This window comes from Oncorhynchus mykiss, chromosome 20 (assembly GCF_057628025.1).
Source record: "Oncorhynchus mykiss isolate SJ-2025 chromosome 20, ASM5762802v1, whole genome shotgun sequence".
Taxonomy (NCBI): Eukaryota; Metazoa; Chordata; class Actinopteri; order Salmoniformes; family Salmonidae; genus Oncorhynchus; species Oncorhynchus mykiss.
Window position 1 is genome coordinate 36459470 of NC_143041.1, and position 20043 is coordinate 36479512.

At 46.7% G+C, this 20043-nt stretch overlaps 1 protein-coding gene across 7 annotated transcripts in view; it reads left to right on the top strand.

The window, feature by feature from the left end:
* Nucleotides 1-370: 370 nt before the first annotated feature.
* The window catches only part of thbs2a (thrombospondin 2a), a 42796-nt gene continuing 23123 nt past the window's right edge, over nt 371-20043 (top strand). For 2 of the 7 annotated variants that reach the window (XM_036956189.2, XM_090212995.1), the window contains exons 1-9: nt 377-478; nt 802-822; nt 1390-1461; nt 2007-2566; nt 3304-3388; nt 9933-10141; nt 12341-12481; nt 12739-12832; nt 13727-13897. In XM_036956189.2, coding sequence (XP_036812084.1) covers nt 457-478; nt 802-822; nt 1390-1461; nt 2007-2566; nt 3304-3388; nt 9933-10141; nt 12341-12481; nt 12739-12832; nt 13727-13897 — 1375 coding nt within the window. In that variant the 5' untranslated portion in view covers nt 377-456. Of the gene's footprint in view, nt 479-565; nt 582-801; nt 823-1042; nt 1213-1389; nt 1462-2006; nt 2567-3303; nt 3389-9932; nt 10142-12340; nt 12482-12738; nt 12833-13726; nt 13898-20043 lie in introns of those variants that run through there. The other 5 variants (XM_090212996.1, XM_090212997.1, XM_090212998.1 and 2 more) reach the window with 4 other exon arrangements.

Below are 20043 nucleotides of genomic sequence, written 5' to 3' on the forward strand. Positions count from 1 at the left end.
TAAATAGCCTCTAAAATATATCTAAACAGACTATAAATGTATAAATGTTGTATGTGCTTGCCTTGACAAAAGTTACAATTCGGAGCTATTAATTAAACCAAAAGAAAAACGTGTGCGTAAAGGTTTTGGGAACGTTTTGAAAACGCTGGACTGCAAAGACTAGAGAGGGGATTTTGTGTTCATTTACAGCTACATATGAAGCGTAACAAAGCATCAGTCTTTCAGCATCCTGTGCGAATCCACAGAAAAACGTGGGTAGTGTGTGCTTCCTACAGTCCTCGCAACCAAGCGCTTTGCTCTCCCAAAACTAAAAGCCTAACCACCTCGCTATAACTTTCTCTCTATCAATAACTCCTCCCCGAAACCGAATTCCGTTCTGATTTTGCTAATGAAGTGGGCTTGATAGAGAAGTGGGATTGGGGCACGAGAGAGCGCGAGGGAGGGGGTCACGGGTGGATGGTAACTGCCGCTCTAACAGGTACGAGCAAATTACGCTATCAGAAAGGAATTATGTAGTTCCGCCTCAGCAACGGTTCCTAACATTTCATACTTAAACGTGACTGACAGGGTCGTAGTGAGAAGTAAGTATATAAGAGGGAGGGAGACTAGTGATTAAGCCACTATCGCTCAAGTCCTCCCTGCGTAATGTGGATCTAGTGAAGTAAACTAAGCGCACTTTACATTTTATGCACCGGGTTATAGCAGTTTTTGTGTTTTCATTCTACTATTCATACTTATCAGAATAATATATATTGTTATTATCTCCTTTTTCATTGGATATCTAACATATTTTTTTCAAAGGGGGATTTGCACTTTCACCAGGTAAGTTGTTGCATTCAAGTTTACTGCTAGTCAAAATCATTTAGTCAAAGAATTATTCATATGCAAACCTATATTCTGTTATTAGATTCATTCGTGTTGGTTAACATTATGCATTTGAAGAAATTGTTTTAGAAGTAGTGTATTCTCTTTTCCCAATAGCCTAAATACTATATGTGCACGTTGTAAGGTGCTTAATTGATGTATCTTCCGAGATACATCTGTGTTCGTTTTAGAGACAGTTGTTAGGCTGCTTTACAGCGTTGCTATTGTTGAAGCAGATCTGTGGATTTTACGTTAGGGGATGCACATGTAATGGCATGGCATGACTGAGAGCTTCAGTATTCACAGTTGCAATGAACTTGGTGTCGCTTTGTGACAGCAGAGCAGAATGTAAATAAAAACTAGATAGCCTATAATGGCTAGACAACTTTATTTATGAGATGTGAAGTAAAGTTTCGTCAACTTTACTTGACTTATTATTACATTGTCGTTACAAAAGTGATAAAGTTAACAACTTACAATGTGCCTTTGATGATAATCAGCTTTTGTGTCTCTTGTGTTTTGAAGGAGATATGATACTCAGGAGAAGTCTCAACTTGCTGCCTATTTTATTACTTTGCTCCTCAGCGCTACCTCAAGGTAAATCTACTTATGCATAAAGTTTATACGCCTTATCATCATCATTATTCTATCCACTATTCAATTACATTTGTATTGATGAATAAGTGTGATGTTTGTATGGCTTTCGTAGATGCTGTAGGTTTTAGTGTAACTAGATGTAAAAAAAAAATAATAATAATAATAATAAGCATGAGTGAATATGATGCTGTCACTTTTGCTTGTGCATAGAAGCATACCCAGTTAGGTAATAGCCAGGGCTCTACAACCCTGCTCTGTTCTTGGAGTGGTACTGTGCTGTAGGTTTTTTAGTTACAACTCTAATCTAGCACACCTGATTCTAATAATTTGCTAGTTGATAAGCTAAATCAAGTTAGTTACAACTGGGCTTGGAATGAAAACCTACAGGAGGGTTGCTCTCCAGGAACAGGGTTGGAGAGCCCTGTTATAGACCTTGTTAAAATCAGTTGATCAGATTTTCGTAAAGAATGCCATGCTGTTTCATCAAGCTAATTTGCTGTACACGTTCTCCTCTCCTTACCTATCCCCTGTATGACTCATGGAAGATGGTGAGGTCACAATGGATGACGACACAACGTTTGACCTGTTTGATATTAGCGGTATCACACGCAAGACTCTGGGCGCCAAGCAATTCCGTGGCCAAGACACGGACAACCCCGCTTACCGCTTCATCCGCTTTGACCATTTGCCCTCTGTGAGCGCGCCCGTGCTCAAACAGATGCTTCTGCAAATCCAGAACAACGAGGGCTTCGTGTTCGTGGCCAGCATGCGTCAGGACCGCGGCTCGCGGGGAACCCTCATCGCATTGGAAGGCGCCAACGGCCAACGGCAGTTTGAAATCGTCTCCAACGGTCGTGCCAACACGCTGGACCTTGTCTACTGGGTGGACGGCTCTCAAAATGTTGTCTCCTTCGAGGATGTTGACCTGTCTGACTCGCAGTGGAAGAATATCACACTTCATGTTCATGGCGAAAATGCAAATCTGTTTGTGGGCTGCAGTCTCATCGACAGCTTCATCTTGGATGAGCCTTTCTACGAGCACCTGCAGGCAGAGGATAGCCGAATGTTCGTCGCCAAGGGATCCATCCGCGAAAACCATTTCAGGGTAAGAATTTCTCCTGTAGAATAGACCACTATATTATGCTATTCAACTCAAGCTTGGTTCCCAGTCGTTCCCAGTAGTAAAAAAAAATTAATGTAGACTGTTCTTTTAGACTGTATTTTTATAAGGAAGAAATGTCCATTTTCCTTCTGCACTTTATTACTTGTGTGGTCTTCCGCAGGGTGTGCCTTTGTTAAAAATAAAAACCCTACTACACCATGCCCAAAAGTCCTAACATACTCTTAGTATTAGTCATAATAAAGGTTTAAGAAGTTAATACACCATATAGCATTACAAAGAAGTGAGCCATGTAATTATGAGAGAATATTCTTATTGACAGACTACACGGGCCTTTATGGTTTTACTGAGCCTGTCACTTCACGCTACACGACTCCAGACCATGTAGAAGCCAATGGCCCTCCCTTCGAGGAGGGTTCAAGGGTTCAACAAGGACCTACTGGAAATATGGCATGAAGTGCATTCAAAATGGCAATCTTTTTTTGGGTCGAGAAAAGTAGTGCACTAAATATAGGGAAATGGATTCCATTTCAGATCTATCCCCTTGAGTCATGAGGATGAGTCTAATATTTACCGTTAAGAATAACTCATTCGGTATTAATTTACCTTGACATAGTAGCTCAAGGTAAGCGAATACCAAATAAGTTGTTCCTAGCTGCTAGTCCAATGTGACACACAACTGTCCAAGTAGTCATTGATCAATCTCTTGTCTTGTCACACAGGGCTTACTGCAGAATGTTCGCTTCATGTTCGACACATCCGTGGATGATGTTCTGAGGAACAAAGGCTGTGAAGTCACTAAGGCTGGTAAGGGTTTTTGGCTAACTTTACTGTACTGGTTGTGTTCATTAAGCACCAAATGAAGAAGAAAAAAAGTTTCAAACAGGGAGGGACTACCTAGACTTGTCCAATGAGAAAGGCTCATTTTTGTTTGCCATTGCAAAAAGTTTTAGAATGTTTTCCAATGCGTGCCCTAAGAACATGCCGCTGTAGTTTGGATAGACTGAATTCTACCAATTGGGACGATATGGATATTTATTTCAAGGACATCATCTGGAAGACCGTCTAAAATCGTGCTGTATTGTGTTACAGCAATTATCATTTACGCTGTGTTTACACAGAAAGCCCAATTCTGATATTAGCGGTATCACACGCAAGACTCTGGGCGCCAAGCAATTCTGCAGCTGAGACGCAGACTACCCCGCTACATCCGCTTCGACCATTTACTCTCTGTGATCGCGCCCGTGCTCGAACAGATACTTCTGCAAATCCAGAACACAATAATGGCCAAAAGAGCTGATCTGATTGGTCGAATGACCAATTAGTCTAAAAAATATCAGAATTGGGGTGCCTGTGTAAACGCAGCCTTTAGTAACCTTTTCCCAAACCGGTTTGTGCTGTACAGCAAACTGTTATGGTCTTTGTCATCCCAAGTTTGTCATGAAATTGACCATATAAATGGACAAAACAGCACAAACAGATCTGGGACTGACTGAAGCTAGCCCTTTTTGTGTATCTGTGGTATTGTTTTCATGCTTTGAATATTCTGATGATCCGACTTTAACTCGTCCTTCCTGACCTGCTCTGACCTCCTTTAAACTCCCTATTAAAGCTCCATCCAATGCAGATGTGACTGAACGATCCATCCTTCTGCCTCATAGGCTGCAGCATCCCAAATGGCACCCTATTCCCTATAGTGCACAACATTAGGGTGCCATTTCAGATTGCAGCCACAGTCACATGCAACCTCTTACAGCTTTGGTCTTCTGCGTTTCATTTAGATAAAACCGTAACACATTTCCACAACAGACTCCAACCACTTAAAAAGATGGAGTTCTTCTTTATTTCCATTGTGTCTGGTTCCGCTATTCTATCATTTTTTTTTCGATCTGTAGTTTTAGTGGGTCACAGAAAGCTTGTAGATCTGATATGTGGAGATTTCTGACAGCATTACATCATGTTAGCGGAAACAGCTGTGTCAGTGTGGTTGTGTGAGGTCAACAAGTGTGTGTGTGTGCGCTGCGGTCGTCAACACAAAAGGAGATACTGTACAGATGCTTACATTTATTTCCATTGGCAGTGGAAGAAATGCCTGGGGAAGAAAAATAGAGAAAGTAAAATGCTATGCTGGAAGGAATTAAGGGAGTCACCACCGCTTTGCCCTGCACACACACACACACACACACACACACACACACACACACACACACACACACACACACACACACACACACACACACACATACACACACATACACACACATACACACACATAGTGAGGTCATGAATTGGCTGATGGGGTAGTAGCCTCTCTGCTGCTTTTGTTCACACTGGGCGTGAGGCCCTGTAATCCTCAGTAGGGGCTTTTGAGAAGATCCAGAAACCCCAGCGTGTGTGTGTGGGTGTGGGTGTGTGTTCTCGCGTGAGTGCGTGCGTGCGTGCGTGCCAGAATTTGTGTGCTTGTAGCTCCATTGTTGAGTACCATTCGATTCTACCTGAGTGAGCACATTTTATGTTATGTCACCAAGACTTCCCATTGAGTCACTGGAAAAAGTCTAGATGCTCCTACCAGCCAAGGTCTTACCCTGGCATCAGATATCTCTAACGCTAGCTCAAAAGTCACTCATAAAATCACACGATTCATAGTCATACAAAACTGCCACGTTGTACAGTTTATGAGAAGCAGTTGAAATATTGTGTGTCTTCCCCTCTATCTCAGTCAAAAAGAGGAGAGGAAAGAATTGAAAGAGGAGGAAAAAGGAGTTGTGAACCAACCAGAATATCTCATCAGATATGTCCTAAAGTCACACACATACACACATAGTCTTGTACAGTTAACCTTGTGGGGACACACAATTCAGTCCTATTCAAAATCCTATTTTCCCTAACCCCTAACAATAAACCCTAACCTGTACTCTTACCCTTACCCTAACCTTAACCCAAAAACCAAACCTAAACCTAACCTTTGCTCCTAACCCTAACCCTTAACGTAAATCTAACTCTAACCTTAACCCTAAACCCCATAGAAATAGCATTTGACATCGTGGGGACTAACAAAATGTCCCAGTTGGTCATATTCTTGTTTGTTTACTATTCTTCGGAATAGTAACACTGTTATCTGTGACTGTTTTGTTTGTCTTCTGTAGTTTCTTAATCATTGTACCTAAACTGTATGTGTTAACATGTATATGCAAGGCCCAGCTGTAAAATAGACCTTGGTCTCAGTCTGTGTTCTTTGTTAAAAATAAAGGTAGAATAATAACTTGGGAGATTATTGTGGTTAAACGGGGCCAGCATGACTGGGACCTAGCCTGATTTAGAGTCCCTAACCACCCATTCATCTCTGCTCAACTTCTACACCTGGCATGCACACACATGCAAACACATATAGACACACACACACACACAAACACACTTGGCTGGACACACTGCGTTCCTCAGGCCTTTCCTCACCAGGAACCCCAGTCTGAGACTCTGCTCTGGGGCCACTAATCTATCTGATGTTCTATCTGTCATTTTCTTATGCATTTATCAGAGTTTAAATAAATAAAAAGCAGTACAATATACTATTAAACAGATGTATGTTATATCTGTGGACAGTTTATCATGTTGTAGACCAGGTAATAGTCAGTCAAACACTTGACGTGAGACCTCTGGGATTATGGGTGAGACAATGTGGATCATAGAATAACTAAATATTGCTTAGTGATTGTAAACTGTAGGGACTGTTGAGGCAATGAGTATAACAAAAGCATTATCTTCGCTATGATACAAACACAAAGCATCCAACAAGTAGAGGGGAAAAACCCGGCCTGGTCCCACATCTGTTTTTGCTGTCCTGCCAATTCCTATGGTCATTTTGGCCTATTGTTGGGAATTCAGCAAACACACACACACACACACACACACACACACACACACACACACACACACACACACACACACACACACACACACACACACACACACACACACACACACACACACACTAACAGCCCCCCAGGAGGAGTGAGACTGATGGATAAACAGACACATCCCTTCCTGTCAAAAGCCAATCTCTCTCTCTCTCTCTCTCTCTCTCTCTCTCTCTTTCTCTCTCTCTCTCAGTTACTAGCTATGCCCTGGACTAGAGGTAGTGACAGATTATAGCTCTAGTCCAGGGCATTAGAGCACTGCATGCGCACATACCAACGGAGATGCAGAATATCATCTGTGCCACATGCGCATGCGCTTTGATATTTGCAGACCAGGTGGCCTCCGCGAGCATAATCTGCAGCTGGATGCTTCTTCTCCAGGCAGGCTCAATCAAACAAACGCTCAAAGTATTTGAAAGAAAAAAAATACCATTTGAGCCCAGGTCTGTGTTGGACTAGTGAGACAGAGCCAAGACCATTCTCTTCCAAAGGAAGACTTGTTGCAGGCCCAGCTGTCTGCCAGCCCAGCCCAGCCTGCTCATCCCACCCCATCAAACCACAGCTGAGCTCTGCTCTGTTTATAAAACAAACAACCACCCATCGGGCTCTGGCGCCCGCAGCAGAACGTCTCTGTGATTCACTCTGAGAGCGTCAACGTGAAGCAATTTCCTAGCTTGGGCTTTTTGCAAAAATCCATCTCTATCTCCGACTCCCACCATTAAGGCCCACTGTGGCTGTGTCCCAAATGGCACCCTCTTCACTATATAGTGCACTACTTTGTACCAGAGCCCTATTGGCCCTAGGTGGGCTGAGGACACATGTTAAAAATAAAATGGAAGTGGATGATGAAACAAAACAGTGTGCTTTACTTATGAGAACTCTACTAAGTGCCCTCCCTCTCATCTCTGGGGTAAAGAAACATTATGACACAAAGCTGCTTTTCTAATCAAGTTGTGAGCGGACACATTTTGAGTTCTCTTAGAACGTTTTCATGTGCTTTTAAACCCCCCCACCTCCACCCCAGCCTGCCCTCCTCAGTTTCTGTGTGCTGTCTGATGGTATAGTTGACAGAAGATCATCAGCCACCCGAGCCATGGCCCGTTCACCCCACGACCCGTTCACCCCACGACCCGTTCACCCCACGGCCCATTCACCCCATGACCATCTAGAACGTGGAGACAGTACAGGTGCATCAAAGCTTGGACAGAGAGACTGTAAAAACAGCTTCCATCTCCAGGCCATCAGGCTGTTAAATAGTCAACACTAGCCGGCCTCTGCACAGTACCCTGCCCTGAACCTTAGTCACTGTTCTAGCTGGCTAACACCTGGTACTTTATCCTGCACCTTAGAGACTGTTGTCCTATGTACATAGTCATTGAACATTGATCACTTTAATAATGTTTACATACTGTTTTACCGACTTCATATGTACAGTATACAGTGGGGCAAAAAAGTATATAGTCAGCCACCAATTGTGCAAGTTCTCCCACTTAAAAAGATGAGAGAGGCCTGTAATTTTCATCATAGGTACACTTCAACTATGACAGACAAAATGAGGGAAAAAAATCCAGAAAATCACATTGTAGGATTTTTAATGAATTTATTAGCAAATTATGGTGGAAAATAAGTATTTGGTCACCTACAAACAAGCAAGATTTCTTTCTCTCACAGACCTGTAACTTCTTATTTAAGAGGCTCCTCTGTCCTCCACTCGTTACCTGTATTAAGGGCACCTGTTTGAACTTGTTATCAGTATAAAAGACACCTGTCCACAACCTCAAACAGTCAGACTCCAAACTCCACTATGGCCAAGACCAAAGAGCTGTCAAAGGACACCAGAAACAAAATTGTAGACCTGCACCAGGCTGGGAAGACTGAATCTGCAATAGGTAAGCAGCTTGGTTTGAAGAAATCAACTGTGGGAGCAATTATTAGGAAATGGAAGACATACAAGACCACTGATAATCTCCCTCGATCTGGGGCTCCACGCAAGATCTCACCCCGTGGGGTCAAAATGATCACAAGAACAGTGAGCAAAAATCACAGAACCACACGGGGGGACCTAGTGAATGACCTGCAGAGAGCTGGGACCAAAGTAACAAAGCCTACCATCAGTAACACACTACGCCGCCAGGGACTCAAATCCTGCAGTGCCAGACGTGTCCCCCTGCTTAAGCCAGTACATGTCCAGGCCCGTCTGAAGTTTGCTAGAGAGCATTTGGATGATCCAGAAGAAGATTGGGAGAATGTCATATGGTCAGATGAAACCAAAATATAACTTTTTGGTAAAAACTCAACTCGTCGTGTTTGGACGACAAAGAATGCTGAGTTGCATCCAAAGAACACCATACCTACTGTGAAGCATGGGGGTGGAAACATGCTTTGGGGCTGTTTTTCTGCAAAGGGACCAGGACGACTGATCTGTGTAAAGGAAAGAATGAATGGGGCCATGTATTGTGAGATTTTGAGTGAAAACCTCCTTCCATCAGCAAGGGCATTGAAGATGAAACGTGGCTGGGTCTTTCAGCATGAAAATTATCCCAAACACACCGCCCGGGCAACGAAGGAGTGGCTTCGTTAGAAGCATTTCAAGGTCCTGGAGTGGCCTAGCCAGTCTCCAGATCTCAACCCCATAGAAAATCTTTGGAGGGAGTTGAAAGTCTGTGTTGCCCAGCAACAGCCCCAAAACATCACTGCTCTAGAGGAGATCTGCATGGAGGAATGGGCCACAATACCAGCAACAGTGTGTGAAAACCTTGTGAAGACTTACAGAAAACGTTTGACCTCTGTCATTGCCAACAAAGGGTATATAACAAAGTAATGAGATAAACTTATGTTATTGACCAAATACTTATTTTCCACCATAATTTGCAAATAAATTCATAAAAAATCCTACAATGTGATTTTCTGGATTTTTTTTCTTCTCATTTTGTCTGTCATAGTTGAAGTGTACCTATGATGAAAATTACAGGCCTCTCTCATCTTTTTAAGTGGGAGAACTTGCACAATTGGTGGCTGACTAAATACTTTTTTGCCCCACTGTATACTGTATTCTAGTCAAGGCTCATCCTATATACTGTAAGTACTGCTGCTGAATAACTACTGCTATTCATATAAAGGAAAATATGTGTACGAGACCAATAAAATTGAATTTGATTTGAGATGGAAGATTTTATTTCCTAAAGTCAAACATATGCAATCCCTCAATCTCCATGCTGTTTCTGCTCCATGGACATCTCCTTTAAGGACTCAGTATGGTGATCTTAAAGGAGAGGAAAATCATTCAGTTATGTCCTTTCTGCTTACCTCATCATCACACTCCTGCATCAGTAGTGTTCATCACATGTATTGTTCATCATATTCTGTATGTATTGATCAATTATTCATCCAATCTCCCTCTCTCTCTGTCCACCTGGAACCCCCTGTCCCCCTGGCAGACGAGGCCAACGTGGTGGTGAGTGAGAGCACAGATATGGAGGATGTGAGTACCTCCACAGCCATCACCACTAACTTCATCGGCCAAAAGACAGAGAAGCTGGGAGCAGATATGTGTGAACGATCCTGTGAGGAACTCAGCACCATGTTCCAGGAGCTCAAAGGACTGCGGGTTGTAGTGGGGAACCTCATAGACGGCCTGCAGAAAGTGGTATGTACAGTTGTCCTCCAATCAGGAAAGGGGAGCGGGCAAGAAAATAAGAAAATAGTACATTATTTAAGCAACAAGGCCTGAAGGGGTGTGGTATATTGGCCATATATCACAAATCCCAGAGGTGCCTTATTGCTATTATAAACTGGTTACCAACATAATTAGAACAGTAAAAATAAATGTTTTGTCAAACCCGTGGTATGCGGTCTGATGTACCACGGCTGTCACCCAATCAGCATTCAGGGTTCGAACCACCTAGTTTATAACCACCTAGCTTATAATATGTCTTTGATGTCTACTGTCAGTACTGCTTTCTATGAAACCGGGTATGCGATCAAATTAGTGTACTTAATGAACTGAATCAGCTGACCAGTTACTTTGATTCTTTAAAATAATGTTTATAGAATGATAGACTGTTGTTAGGAGTGACCGAGAAGATTAGGGAAAATTGGGAGTATGTGTTGGTTGAAGTCTTCTTTAGAGGTTAAGATGAGAGAACTGAGACTTTCTAGAGAGTTGCTGGTAAAGTGACCCAAATACCCTGTTTGAAGTCATGAAGCCAGGCATGCTAAAACTACTTTAGCAGCTGAGTTAAGTGTGTGAGTCAGAGTCAGATTGTGAGTCAGTGAGGCTGGGTTTTATTGGATGTAACATGTGGATATAGGAAGTGTTCCCTTGGCTGTGATTGGCTCCAGCTAGTGGCTCCTCTCCACTCTGATGTCTGGCTATGTTTAACCAGCCCATGTGCTTCCTTCTCCTTCCTCTTTGTTTGTGTGTGTATGTGTGTGCGCGTGCGTGAGCGCTTGTGTGCATGTCTGGGTGGGTGTGTGCGTGCGTGCTTGTGTGTGTGCGTGTATGTGTGTGTGTGCTTGTGTGTGTGGGTGTGTGTGTGTTGGCGTGATCCATGGGAATCAACTCACTAACTGTTCACTGGGAGGAGAAGCACTTATGGTCCCCAAGGCTCTTCCAGACCAAGTGGTGTCTCATAACCACTCATAACACTGCAGCTCACGGCACACTACCACCATCTCACACACACACACACACACACACACACACACACACACACACACACACACACACACACACACACACACACACACACACACACACACACACACACACACACACTTAGGCTCTAGCTCATGTACTGCTGATAGTACCCCAGTGTTTCAGAAGCTCAGCCAGCAGGAATCCATTCAACTCTATGGTCAGAGGTTACAATGTGCAAATAGAACAACATTCCTTTAAATGTCTGCTTTCCCATCAACATTAGAGCAATGGAGTTCAGTAAACGCACACACACACACATACACACGTTCACACACACACACACACGTTCACACACACACACACACACACACACACACACACACACACACACACACACACACACACACACACACACACACAAACTTTTACAACTTAATAAAGATGTGACCCTGTTGCCCTCCTTGAAGTAGCTGCGTGTATACAGGCACCACATTTCTGATCTTTTTCTCAATTATAGGCAAAAAAGCTGATCTGATTGGTCAAAAGACCACAAATTGGGTTAACAAGATACATATACAGTACCATACCTCCCTACATCTTTACTCCATATGGAGGGAGGTATGAAGTTATTCTATGTACCTTTGTTGTCAGATTTAAATCTTTCCGTAGCGTTCTGTCTGTCTGTCTGTCTGTTTTTCTATCTTCGGACAGAGGATACATAAAGCTCCATACATCTTCCTTCAATATGGATGGAGTTATGGACATGTGCTTTTATTGTCCTTTTCTTTCTTTAGGGAGGTTTTTGACTGTAGGCTATGTCTGTCTATTTGGCTGTTGTTGTATACTCAGACAGAAGTTTAAGACTGTAGGCTATGTCTGTCTATCTGGCTGTTGTTGTATACTCAGACAGAAGTTTAAGACTGTAGACTATGTCTGTCTATCTGGCTGTTGTTGTATACTCAGACAGAAGTTTAAGACTGTAGGCTATGTCTGTCTATCTGGCTGTTGTTGTATACTCAGACAGAAGTTTAAGACTGTAGGCTATGTCTGTCTATCTGGCTGTTGTTGTATACTCAGACAGAAGTTTAAGGCTGTAGACTATTTGCGTCTGTATCTTCACTCCTCAGACAGTGGAAAAAAACGGTGATTAGTGATTAGTATTAGTGTCAGTGATGAGCTATGTGTCTGTCTGATTCCTCTCTCCAGACAGAGGAGAACACAGTAATGAAGGATGCTTTGGGGAAGATGAAGAACTCCAAGGAGAAACACATGTGTTGGCAGGACGGACGGCTGTTTGAAGATAAGGAGGACTGGGTGGTGGACAGCTGCACCACGTGTACCTGCCAGGTAGGAGACATACAGACCACCTTAAATGGAGAGACATGAGAGACATAGAATGTGCTAGGGGGATAGATATGGTTATTCATAGAATGATAGATTTGGTTGGTTGGTTGATTTATGTATTGATCCCAAATGAATCAGTGTCCTACACCTTTTAAAGGTGCCCAGCTCCTATGGACTTACAAAACACTAATTCATACGTAGGTCTGATCACCTATCACTTGATACCAACTAATGTCAAAACATTTTTTTTCTCATTACAGGACTCAAAGATCGTGTGTCACCAAATCACTTGTCCTCCTGTGGCCTGTGCTAGCCCCTCCTTCATCGACGGAGAGTGTTGCCCTGTGTGTCTGTGTAAGTAGTCACCCATTCTACACAACATTCTATTGTTAAAGCCGCATTCTGCCATTTCAACAGCCCAACCCTGCCCAAAAATAGCAGAATGTGGCCAAAAAATGTATTTACAAATTGCAGACCACACCTTTAATGACTGTTTAAGTAAGCTTTACAGGAGTAATCGCAATTACAAAACATACTGAAGTGAAAACTAGACTCCCGTGCACTGTAAAAACAATGGCATCACATTGACCAATAAACAACTACTGTAACACGCATTCTCTCACACACACACACCTTGATTCATTTCACATTTGGCTGAAGTCCTTTCTAAATACAACGCCTCCGATGCCAGATCTGAGTACTGGAGAAACAACGTTACCATGCATATCACGCTTTAATAATATAGCAGTGTTATTGTTGTAAACCGGATGGTCTGTAAAGGGACGACCACATGTTTTATGGTTCTACATGAAACCAGAGGTACTACAGGCTGCAATGCTTTCATACTCTGAAATGGTCACTGTGGACTTAGAACCATGATATAAAACCTACAAATCAAAGCAGACTGCTGGCCAGAGCTTTGTTTCTCTGCAGCTTTTGAATCCGTTCCAAGCTCAAACAATGCGAGAGACTGTAGAGGAGAGGGTGTGGTGGGGAAAAGATGCAATAATACGATGAGTTGACTTCATTTTAGAAAGATAGCACGTTTATTTTGACGTTTCCATTTATTTTACATTTTATTGCATTGGGGGGGGGGGGGGGGGGGGGGAAATATCACCTGAGAGCTTATTTTGTAATAAAAAATATTTAAAAAATAAAGCCTTTTTCCAAGGAAGCAGGTTTTCAATATCAGAGCCAGAATAAAACATGATTTGTCAATAACCCCTTGTGTGTTTCTGTTTCCTCCAGCTAAGGACAGTGAGGACGGCTGGTCCCCCTGGTCGGAGTGGACAGAGTGTACTGTCACCTGTGGGACAGGTACTCAACAGAGGGGACGCTCATGTGATGCCACCAGTAACACCTGCTCCGGACCATCCATCCAGACCAGGAAATGCAGCCTGGGAAAATGTGACAGCCGAGGTGAGTCTCAACGTCTCTGCTGCAGTCCACTTTGTGTGAACCTACCTTGTTGTTTGCTGAACTCTATTGATTAGACACTATTGGTTTTCTTGTTTTATTCTAATGTGTTTTGCAATTTTTAAATGCACTTTAAATAAAGTTTGATTTGACTTGATTTGATTAGACCAACAAAGGACCTATGGGTGAGCACGATGGTATCTCTGCTTGCTCCCAACTCATACCATTACCACTGACTAAGTTAGAGTAGTTTTAGCACAAACCAAAACAGCATCATAATAGGTTTACAGACAGGAAATAGGTGATGGGCCATAGCAAGCTATCCGCTTTAGATTTCGACGAGGGAGGAGCTGTTGTTTATTATATTTATTTCTTCTTAACACAGTTCTATTTTTGTTGTCAATTCTTGCATATTTTTTCTAAATACTTACTATTATGTTCGCTAGCTGGACACACTAACGCCGCAGAGTGCTAATCTGTAAACCAATCACAACTCGTGTACTATCCATGGTATTATCTCTGCTAATCACATCTGCCAATCACGTTATCCATGTCTAACATAGTAAAAAGCTGGTGACATCTAGAGAGAGATCGCCATCCAACAAACTGCTATCAGGTGAAGTATTTTTATTTTATTTCTACTTATTTAGTTAGAGAAACATGATACCATCAATGCAAGCTGTAAAATGACTCCCAATTTAGAACACAGCAACCTTAGTAATCTAGCTAGCTTGCTAGTTAGCTACAGTAGCTAGTTACAACAAGTACATATGTTTCTAGCTAGCAGGAGCAGATTGCTGTATCACTAGCTAGCATGTCATTCCGCAATCAGTTTATTCCCTGTAATAATTGAAGACTACAAAAATCTATAGGACAAGTAGTGAAATCTAATACAGTCATCAAGACAGGACCCACTTATTTCATTCATACTGACAAATAAGAAATGTCACATTATCCTTGTCAATAGTTGGAGTAGGATGATTGCAGAGCACCCTTCCTCAGACTGTCAGTAAGTTCATTTTCTAGCTCACAAACTACATTTCTTTACTGTGATGTCTCTCACGTTTGTCTCACATGATCTATTCAGCTCTCCCTTTTTCCTGCTCTTAGAGATCGATCAAGTGCTATTCACCAAGCATTGGCTGATTCACTCACCTATGAGGAGAACCATCATACTGCACTTTGAACTAGCTGTTTGAACACTATTTAGGCATTGGGATCGCATATGCATTTGCCTGTTTTATCTTACACAGTCTAGTGCATTTTAGAGTTGAAGAACACCCACTACAGATACACATGCTTGTTAGAGCATCTTTATTCATTATTGTCTCTCACTTTTGTCTCCCATAATCTATTCACCAAGTCCTGCAGTTTGAACTAGCCCTGCTGTCACTATTTAGACATTGAGGTCAAAAATGCATATGGCTGTTGTCTTTCCTTTGTGTGTTTTGTCTTACACAATCGAGTGCAGTTTAGTGTTGAAGAACACCAACTACAGATACACGTACTTGTTTGAGCATCTCAAAGACTAAATTCAATGTAGAATCAGAGGTGAAAAACAGATCATTTTACTATTGTACCATGCAGTGGGGAGAATTCTATTGTCCCAGTCAGGAGCCCAGGCTTTTGACATAGATGGTAGAGTTCTCATCTCTGGACCACACAAGCTTTAGATTGCATTCTGCTAAGGCAATTGTCTCTCTCTACAGCTGTCAGCTACATATGGTGACCAGGGTGTGATCCTTTCGATACGCCTAGAGGACCTGGGTTCACAAATACTCCTAGAGAGAAAGGGGAATACTGAATCATGTGTTGATGACAGTTCTACAGTGTCCATCAGAGGTCCAGGCTATCGGCATAGAGAGTAAAGGACTGCAACATTGTAAGATAGTGCCCTCCACGGCACTTGATATACATTGATTGGTAGGTTACACTATATTTAGACACTTCAAATACCGCCTGAGACACCTTTGCTATTTGTCTCCGTACTCAATAAAGGGTGAAACACTATTTGTTGATTGTGTTCTTTGTTCGTATGTATATGCATGAAACGTACATGATGGAAAACATACAGTTGAAGTCGGAAGTTTACATACACCTTAGCCAAATACATTTAAACTGAGTTTTTCACAATTCTTGACATTTAATCCTTGTAAAAATGTCCTGTTTTAGGTCAGCTAGGATCACCACTTTATTTTAAGAATGTGAAATGTCAGAATAATAGTAGAGTAGAATGATTTATTTAAGCTTTTATTTCTTTCATCACATTCCCAGTGGGTCAGAAGTTTACAGACACTCAATTAGTATTTGGTAGCATTGCCTTTAAATTGTTTAACTTGGGTCAAACGTTTCGGGTATGTAACGATTCTCTTCTTGTGAAGTAGAGGCGGACCAAAGCGCAGCGTGGTGGTTGTTCATTGTATTTTATTCACGACACTATACATGAACAAACTAACGAAAAAACAAGAAACGTGAGAACTCAAAACCTAATACAGCCTATCTGGTGAATACTACACAAAGACAGGAACAATCACCCACAAACACACAGTGAAACCCAGGCTACCTAAGTATGATTCTCAATCAGAGACAACTAATGACACCTGCCTCTGATTGAGAACCATACTAGGCCGAAAACATAGAACTGCCCCAAAACATAGAAAAACAAACATAGACTGCCCACCCAACTCACGCCCTGACCATACTAAATAAATACAAAAACAAAGGAAATAGAGGTCAGAACGTGACAGTACCCCCCCCCAAAGGTGCGGACTCCGGCCGCAAAACCTTGACCTATAGGGGAGGGTCTGGGTGGGCGTCTGTCCGCGGTGGCGGCTCTGGCGCGGGACGCGGACCCCACTTCACCATTGTCTCAGTCCGCCTTATTGTCCGCCTCCGTGGCTTACTCACCATGCCCACCCCTCTCAATGACCCCACTGGACAGAGGGGCTGCTTGGGACAGAGGGGCAGCTTCTCGGGACAGAGGGACAGCTGCTCGGGACAGAGGGACAGCTGCTCGGGACAGAGGGACAGCTGCTCGGGACAGAGGGACAGCTGCTCGGGACAGAGGGACAGCTGCTCGGGACAGAGGGACAGCTGCTCCGGGCGGAGGGGCTCTAGCGGCCCCTGGCTGACTGGCGGCACTGGCGGCCCCTGGCTGACTGGCGGCCCCTGGCTGACTGGCGGCACTGGCGGCCCCTGGTTGACTGGCGGCGCTGGCGCTGGGCTGACTGGCGGCACTGGCGGCCCCTGGTTGACTGGCGCACTGGCGGCCCCTGGCTGACTGGCGGCACTGGCGGCCCCTGGCTGACGGGCGGCACTGGCGGCCCCTGGCTGACGGGCGGCACTGGCGGCTCCTGGCTGACGGGCGGCATTGGCGGCTCCTGGCAGACGGGCGGCACTGGCGGCGCTGGGCAGACGGGCGGCACTGGCGGCGCTGGGCAGACGGGCGGCACTGGCGGCGCTGGGCAGACGGGCGGCACTGGCGGCGCTGGGCAGACGGGCGGCACTGGCGGCGCTGGGCAGACGGGCGGCACTGGCGGCGCTGGGCAGACGGGCGGCGCTGGCGGCGCTGGCGGCGCTGGGCAGACGGGCGGCGCTGGCGGCGCTGGGCAGACGGGCGGCACTGGCGGCGCTGGGCAGACGGGCGGCGTTGGGCAGACGGGAAGCTCCGATGGCGCCGGGCAGACGGGAAGCTCCGGCAGAGGCGCCGGGCAGACGGGAAGCTCCGGCAGAGGCGCCGGACAGGCGGGAGGCTCCGGCAGAGGCGCCGGACAGGCGGGAGGCTCCGGCAGAGGCGCCGGACAGGCGGGAGGCTCCGGCAGAGGCGCCGGACAGGCGGGAGGCTCCGGCAGAGGCGCCGGACAGGCGGGAGGCTCCGGCAGAGGCGCCGGACAGGCGGGAGGCTCCGGCAGAGGCGCCGGACAGACGGGAGACTCCGGCAGCGCTGGAGAGGAGGAAGGCTCTGGACGGATGGGCCGGAGAGACAGCCTGGTACGGGGAGCTGCCACCGGAGGGCTGGGGTGTGGAGGTGGTGACGGATAGACCGGGCCGTGCAGGCGCACTGGAGCTCTTGAGCACCGAGCCTGCCCAACCTTACCCGGTAGAATGGTCCCGGTCGCCCTGCCAGTGCGGCGAGGTGGAATAGCCCGCACTGGGCTATGCAGGCGAACCGGGGACACCGTGCGCAAGGCTGGTGCCATGTAAGCCGGCCCAAGGAGACGCACTGGAGACCAGATGCGTAGAGCCGGCTTCATGGCACTTGGCTCGATGCCCACTCTAGCCCGGCCGATACGCGGAGCTGGAATGTACCGCACCGGGCTGTGCACCCGCACTGGGGACACCGTGCGCTCCACAGCATAACACGGTGCCTGCCCGGTCTCTCTAGCCCCCCGGTAACCACAGGAAGTTGGCTCAGGTCTCCTACCTGGCGTAGCCATACTCCCTGTTAGCCCCCCCCCAAGAAATTTTTGGGGCTGACTCCCGGGCTTCCATCCACGACGCCGCGCTGCCTCCTCATACCAGCGCCTCTCCGCTTTCGCCGCCTCCAGTTCTTCTTTGGGACGGCGATATTCTCCTGGCTGAGCCCAGGGTCCTCTTCCGTCTAATTCGTCCTCCCATGTCCATACCTCCTCGCGCTGCTCCTGCTGCTGCTTTTTCCTTTGCCCATTACCACACCGCTTGGTCCTGTTGTGGTGGGTGATTCTGTAACAATTCTCTTCTTGTGAAGTAGAGGCGGACCAAAGCGCAGCGTGGTGGTTGTTCATTGTATTTTATTCACGACACTATACATGAACAAACTAACGAAAAAACAAGAAACGTGAGAACTCAAAACCTAATACAGCCTATCTGGTGAATACTACACAAAGACAGGAACAATCACCCACAAACACACAGTGAAACCCAGGCTACCTAAGTATGATTCTCAATCAGAGACAACTAATGACACCTGCCTCTGATTGAGAACCATACTAGGCCGAAAACATAGAACTGCCCCAAAACATAGAAAAACAAACATAGACTGCCCACCCAACTCACGCCCTGACCATACTAAATAAATACAAAAACAAAGGAAATAGAGGTCAGAACGTGACAGTACCCCCCCCCAAAGGTGCGGACTCCGGCCGCAAAACCTTGACCTATAGGGGAGGGTCTGGGTGGGCGTCTGTCCGCGGTGGCGGCTCTGGCGCGGGACGCGGACCCCACTTCACCATTGTCTCAGTCCGCCTTATTGTCCGCCTCCGTGGCTTACTCACCATGCCCACCCCTCTCAATGACCCCACTGGACAGAGGGGCTGCTTGGGACAGAGGGGCAGCTTCTCGGGACAGAGGGACAGCTGCTCGGGACAGAGGGACAGCTGCTCGGGACAGAGGGACAGCTGCTCGGGACAGAGGGACAGCTGCTCGGGACAGAGGGACAGCTGCTCGGGACAGAGGGACAGCTGCTCCGGGCGGAGGGGCTCTAGCGGCCCCTGGCTGACTGGCGGCACTGGCGGCCCCTGGCTGACTGGCGGCCCCTGGCTGACTGGCGGCACTGGCGGCCCCTGGTTGACTGGCGGCGCTGGCGCTGGGCTGACTGGCGGCACTGGCGGCCCCTGGTTGACTGGCGCACTGGCGGCCCCTGGCTGACTGGCGGCACTGGCGGCCCCTGGCTGACGGGCGGCACTGGCGGCCCCTGGCTGACGGGCGGCACTGGCGGCTCCTGGCTGACGGGCGGCATTGGCGGCTCCTGGCAGACGGGCGGCACTGGCGGCGCTGGGCAGACGGGCGGCACTGGCGGCGCTGGGCAGACGGGCGGCACTGGCGGCGCTGGGCAGACGGGCGGCACTGGCGGCGCTGGGCAGACGGGCGGCGCTGGCGGCGCTGGCGGCGCTGGGCAGACGGGCGGCGCTGGCGGCGCTGGGCAGACGGGCGGCGCTGGCGGCGCTGGGCAGACGGGCGGCACTGGCGGCGCTGGGCAGACGGGCGGCGTTGGGCAGACGGGAAGCTCCGATGGCGCCGGGCAGACGGGAAGCTCCGGCAGAGGCGCCGGGCAGACGGGAAGCTCCGGCAGAGGCGCCGGACAGGCGGGAGGCTCCGGCAGAGGCGCCGGACAGGCGGGAGGCTCCGGCAGAGGCGCCGGACAGGCGGGAGGCTCCGGCAGAGGCGCCGGA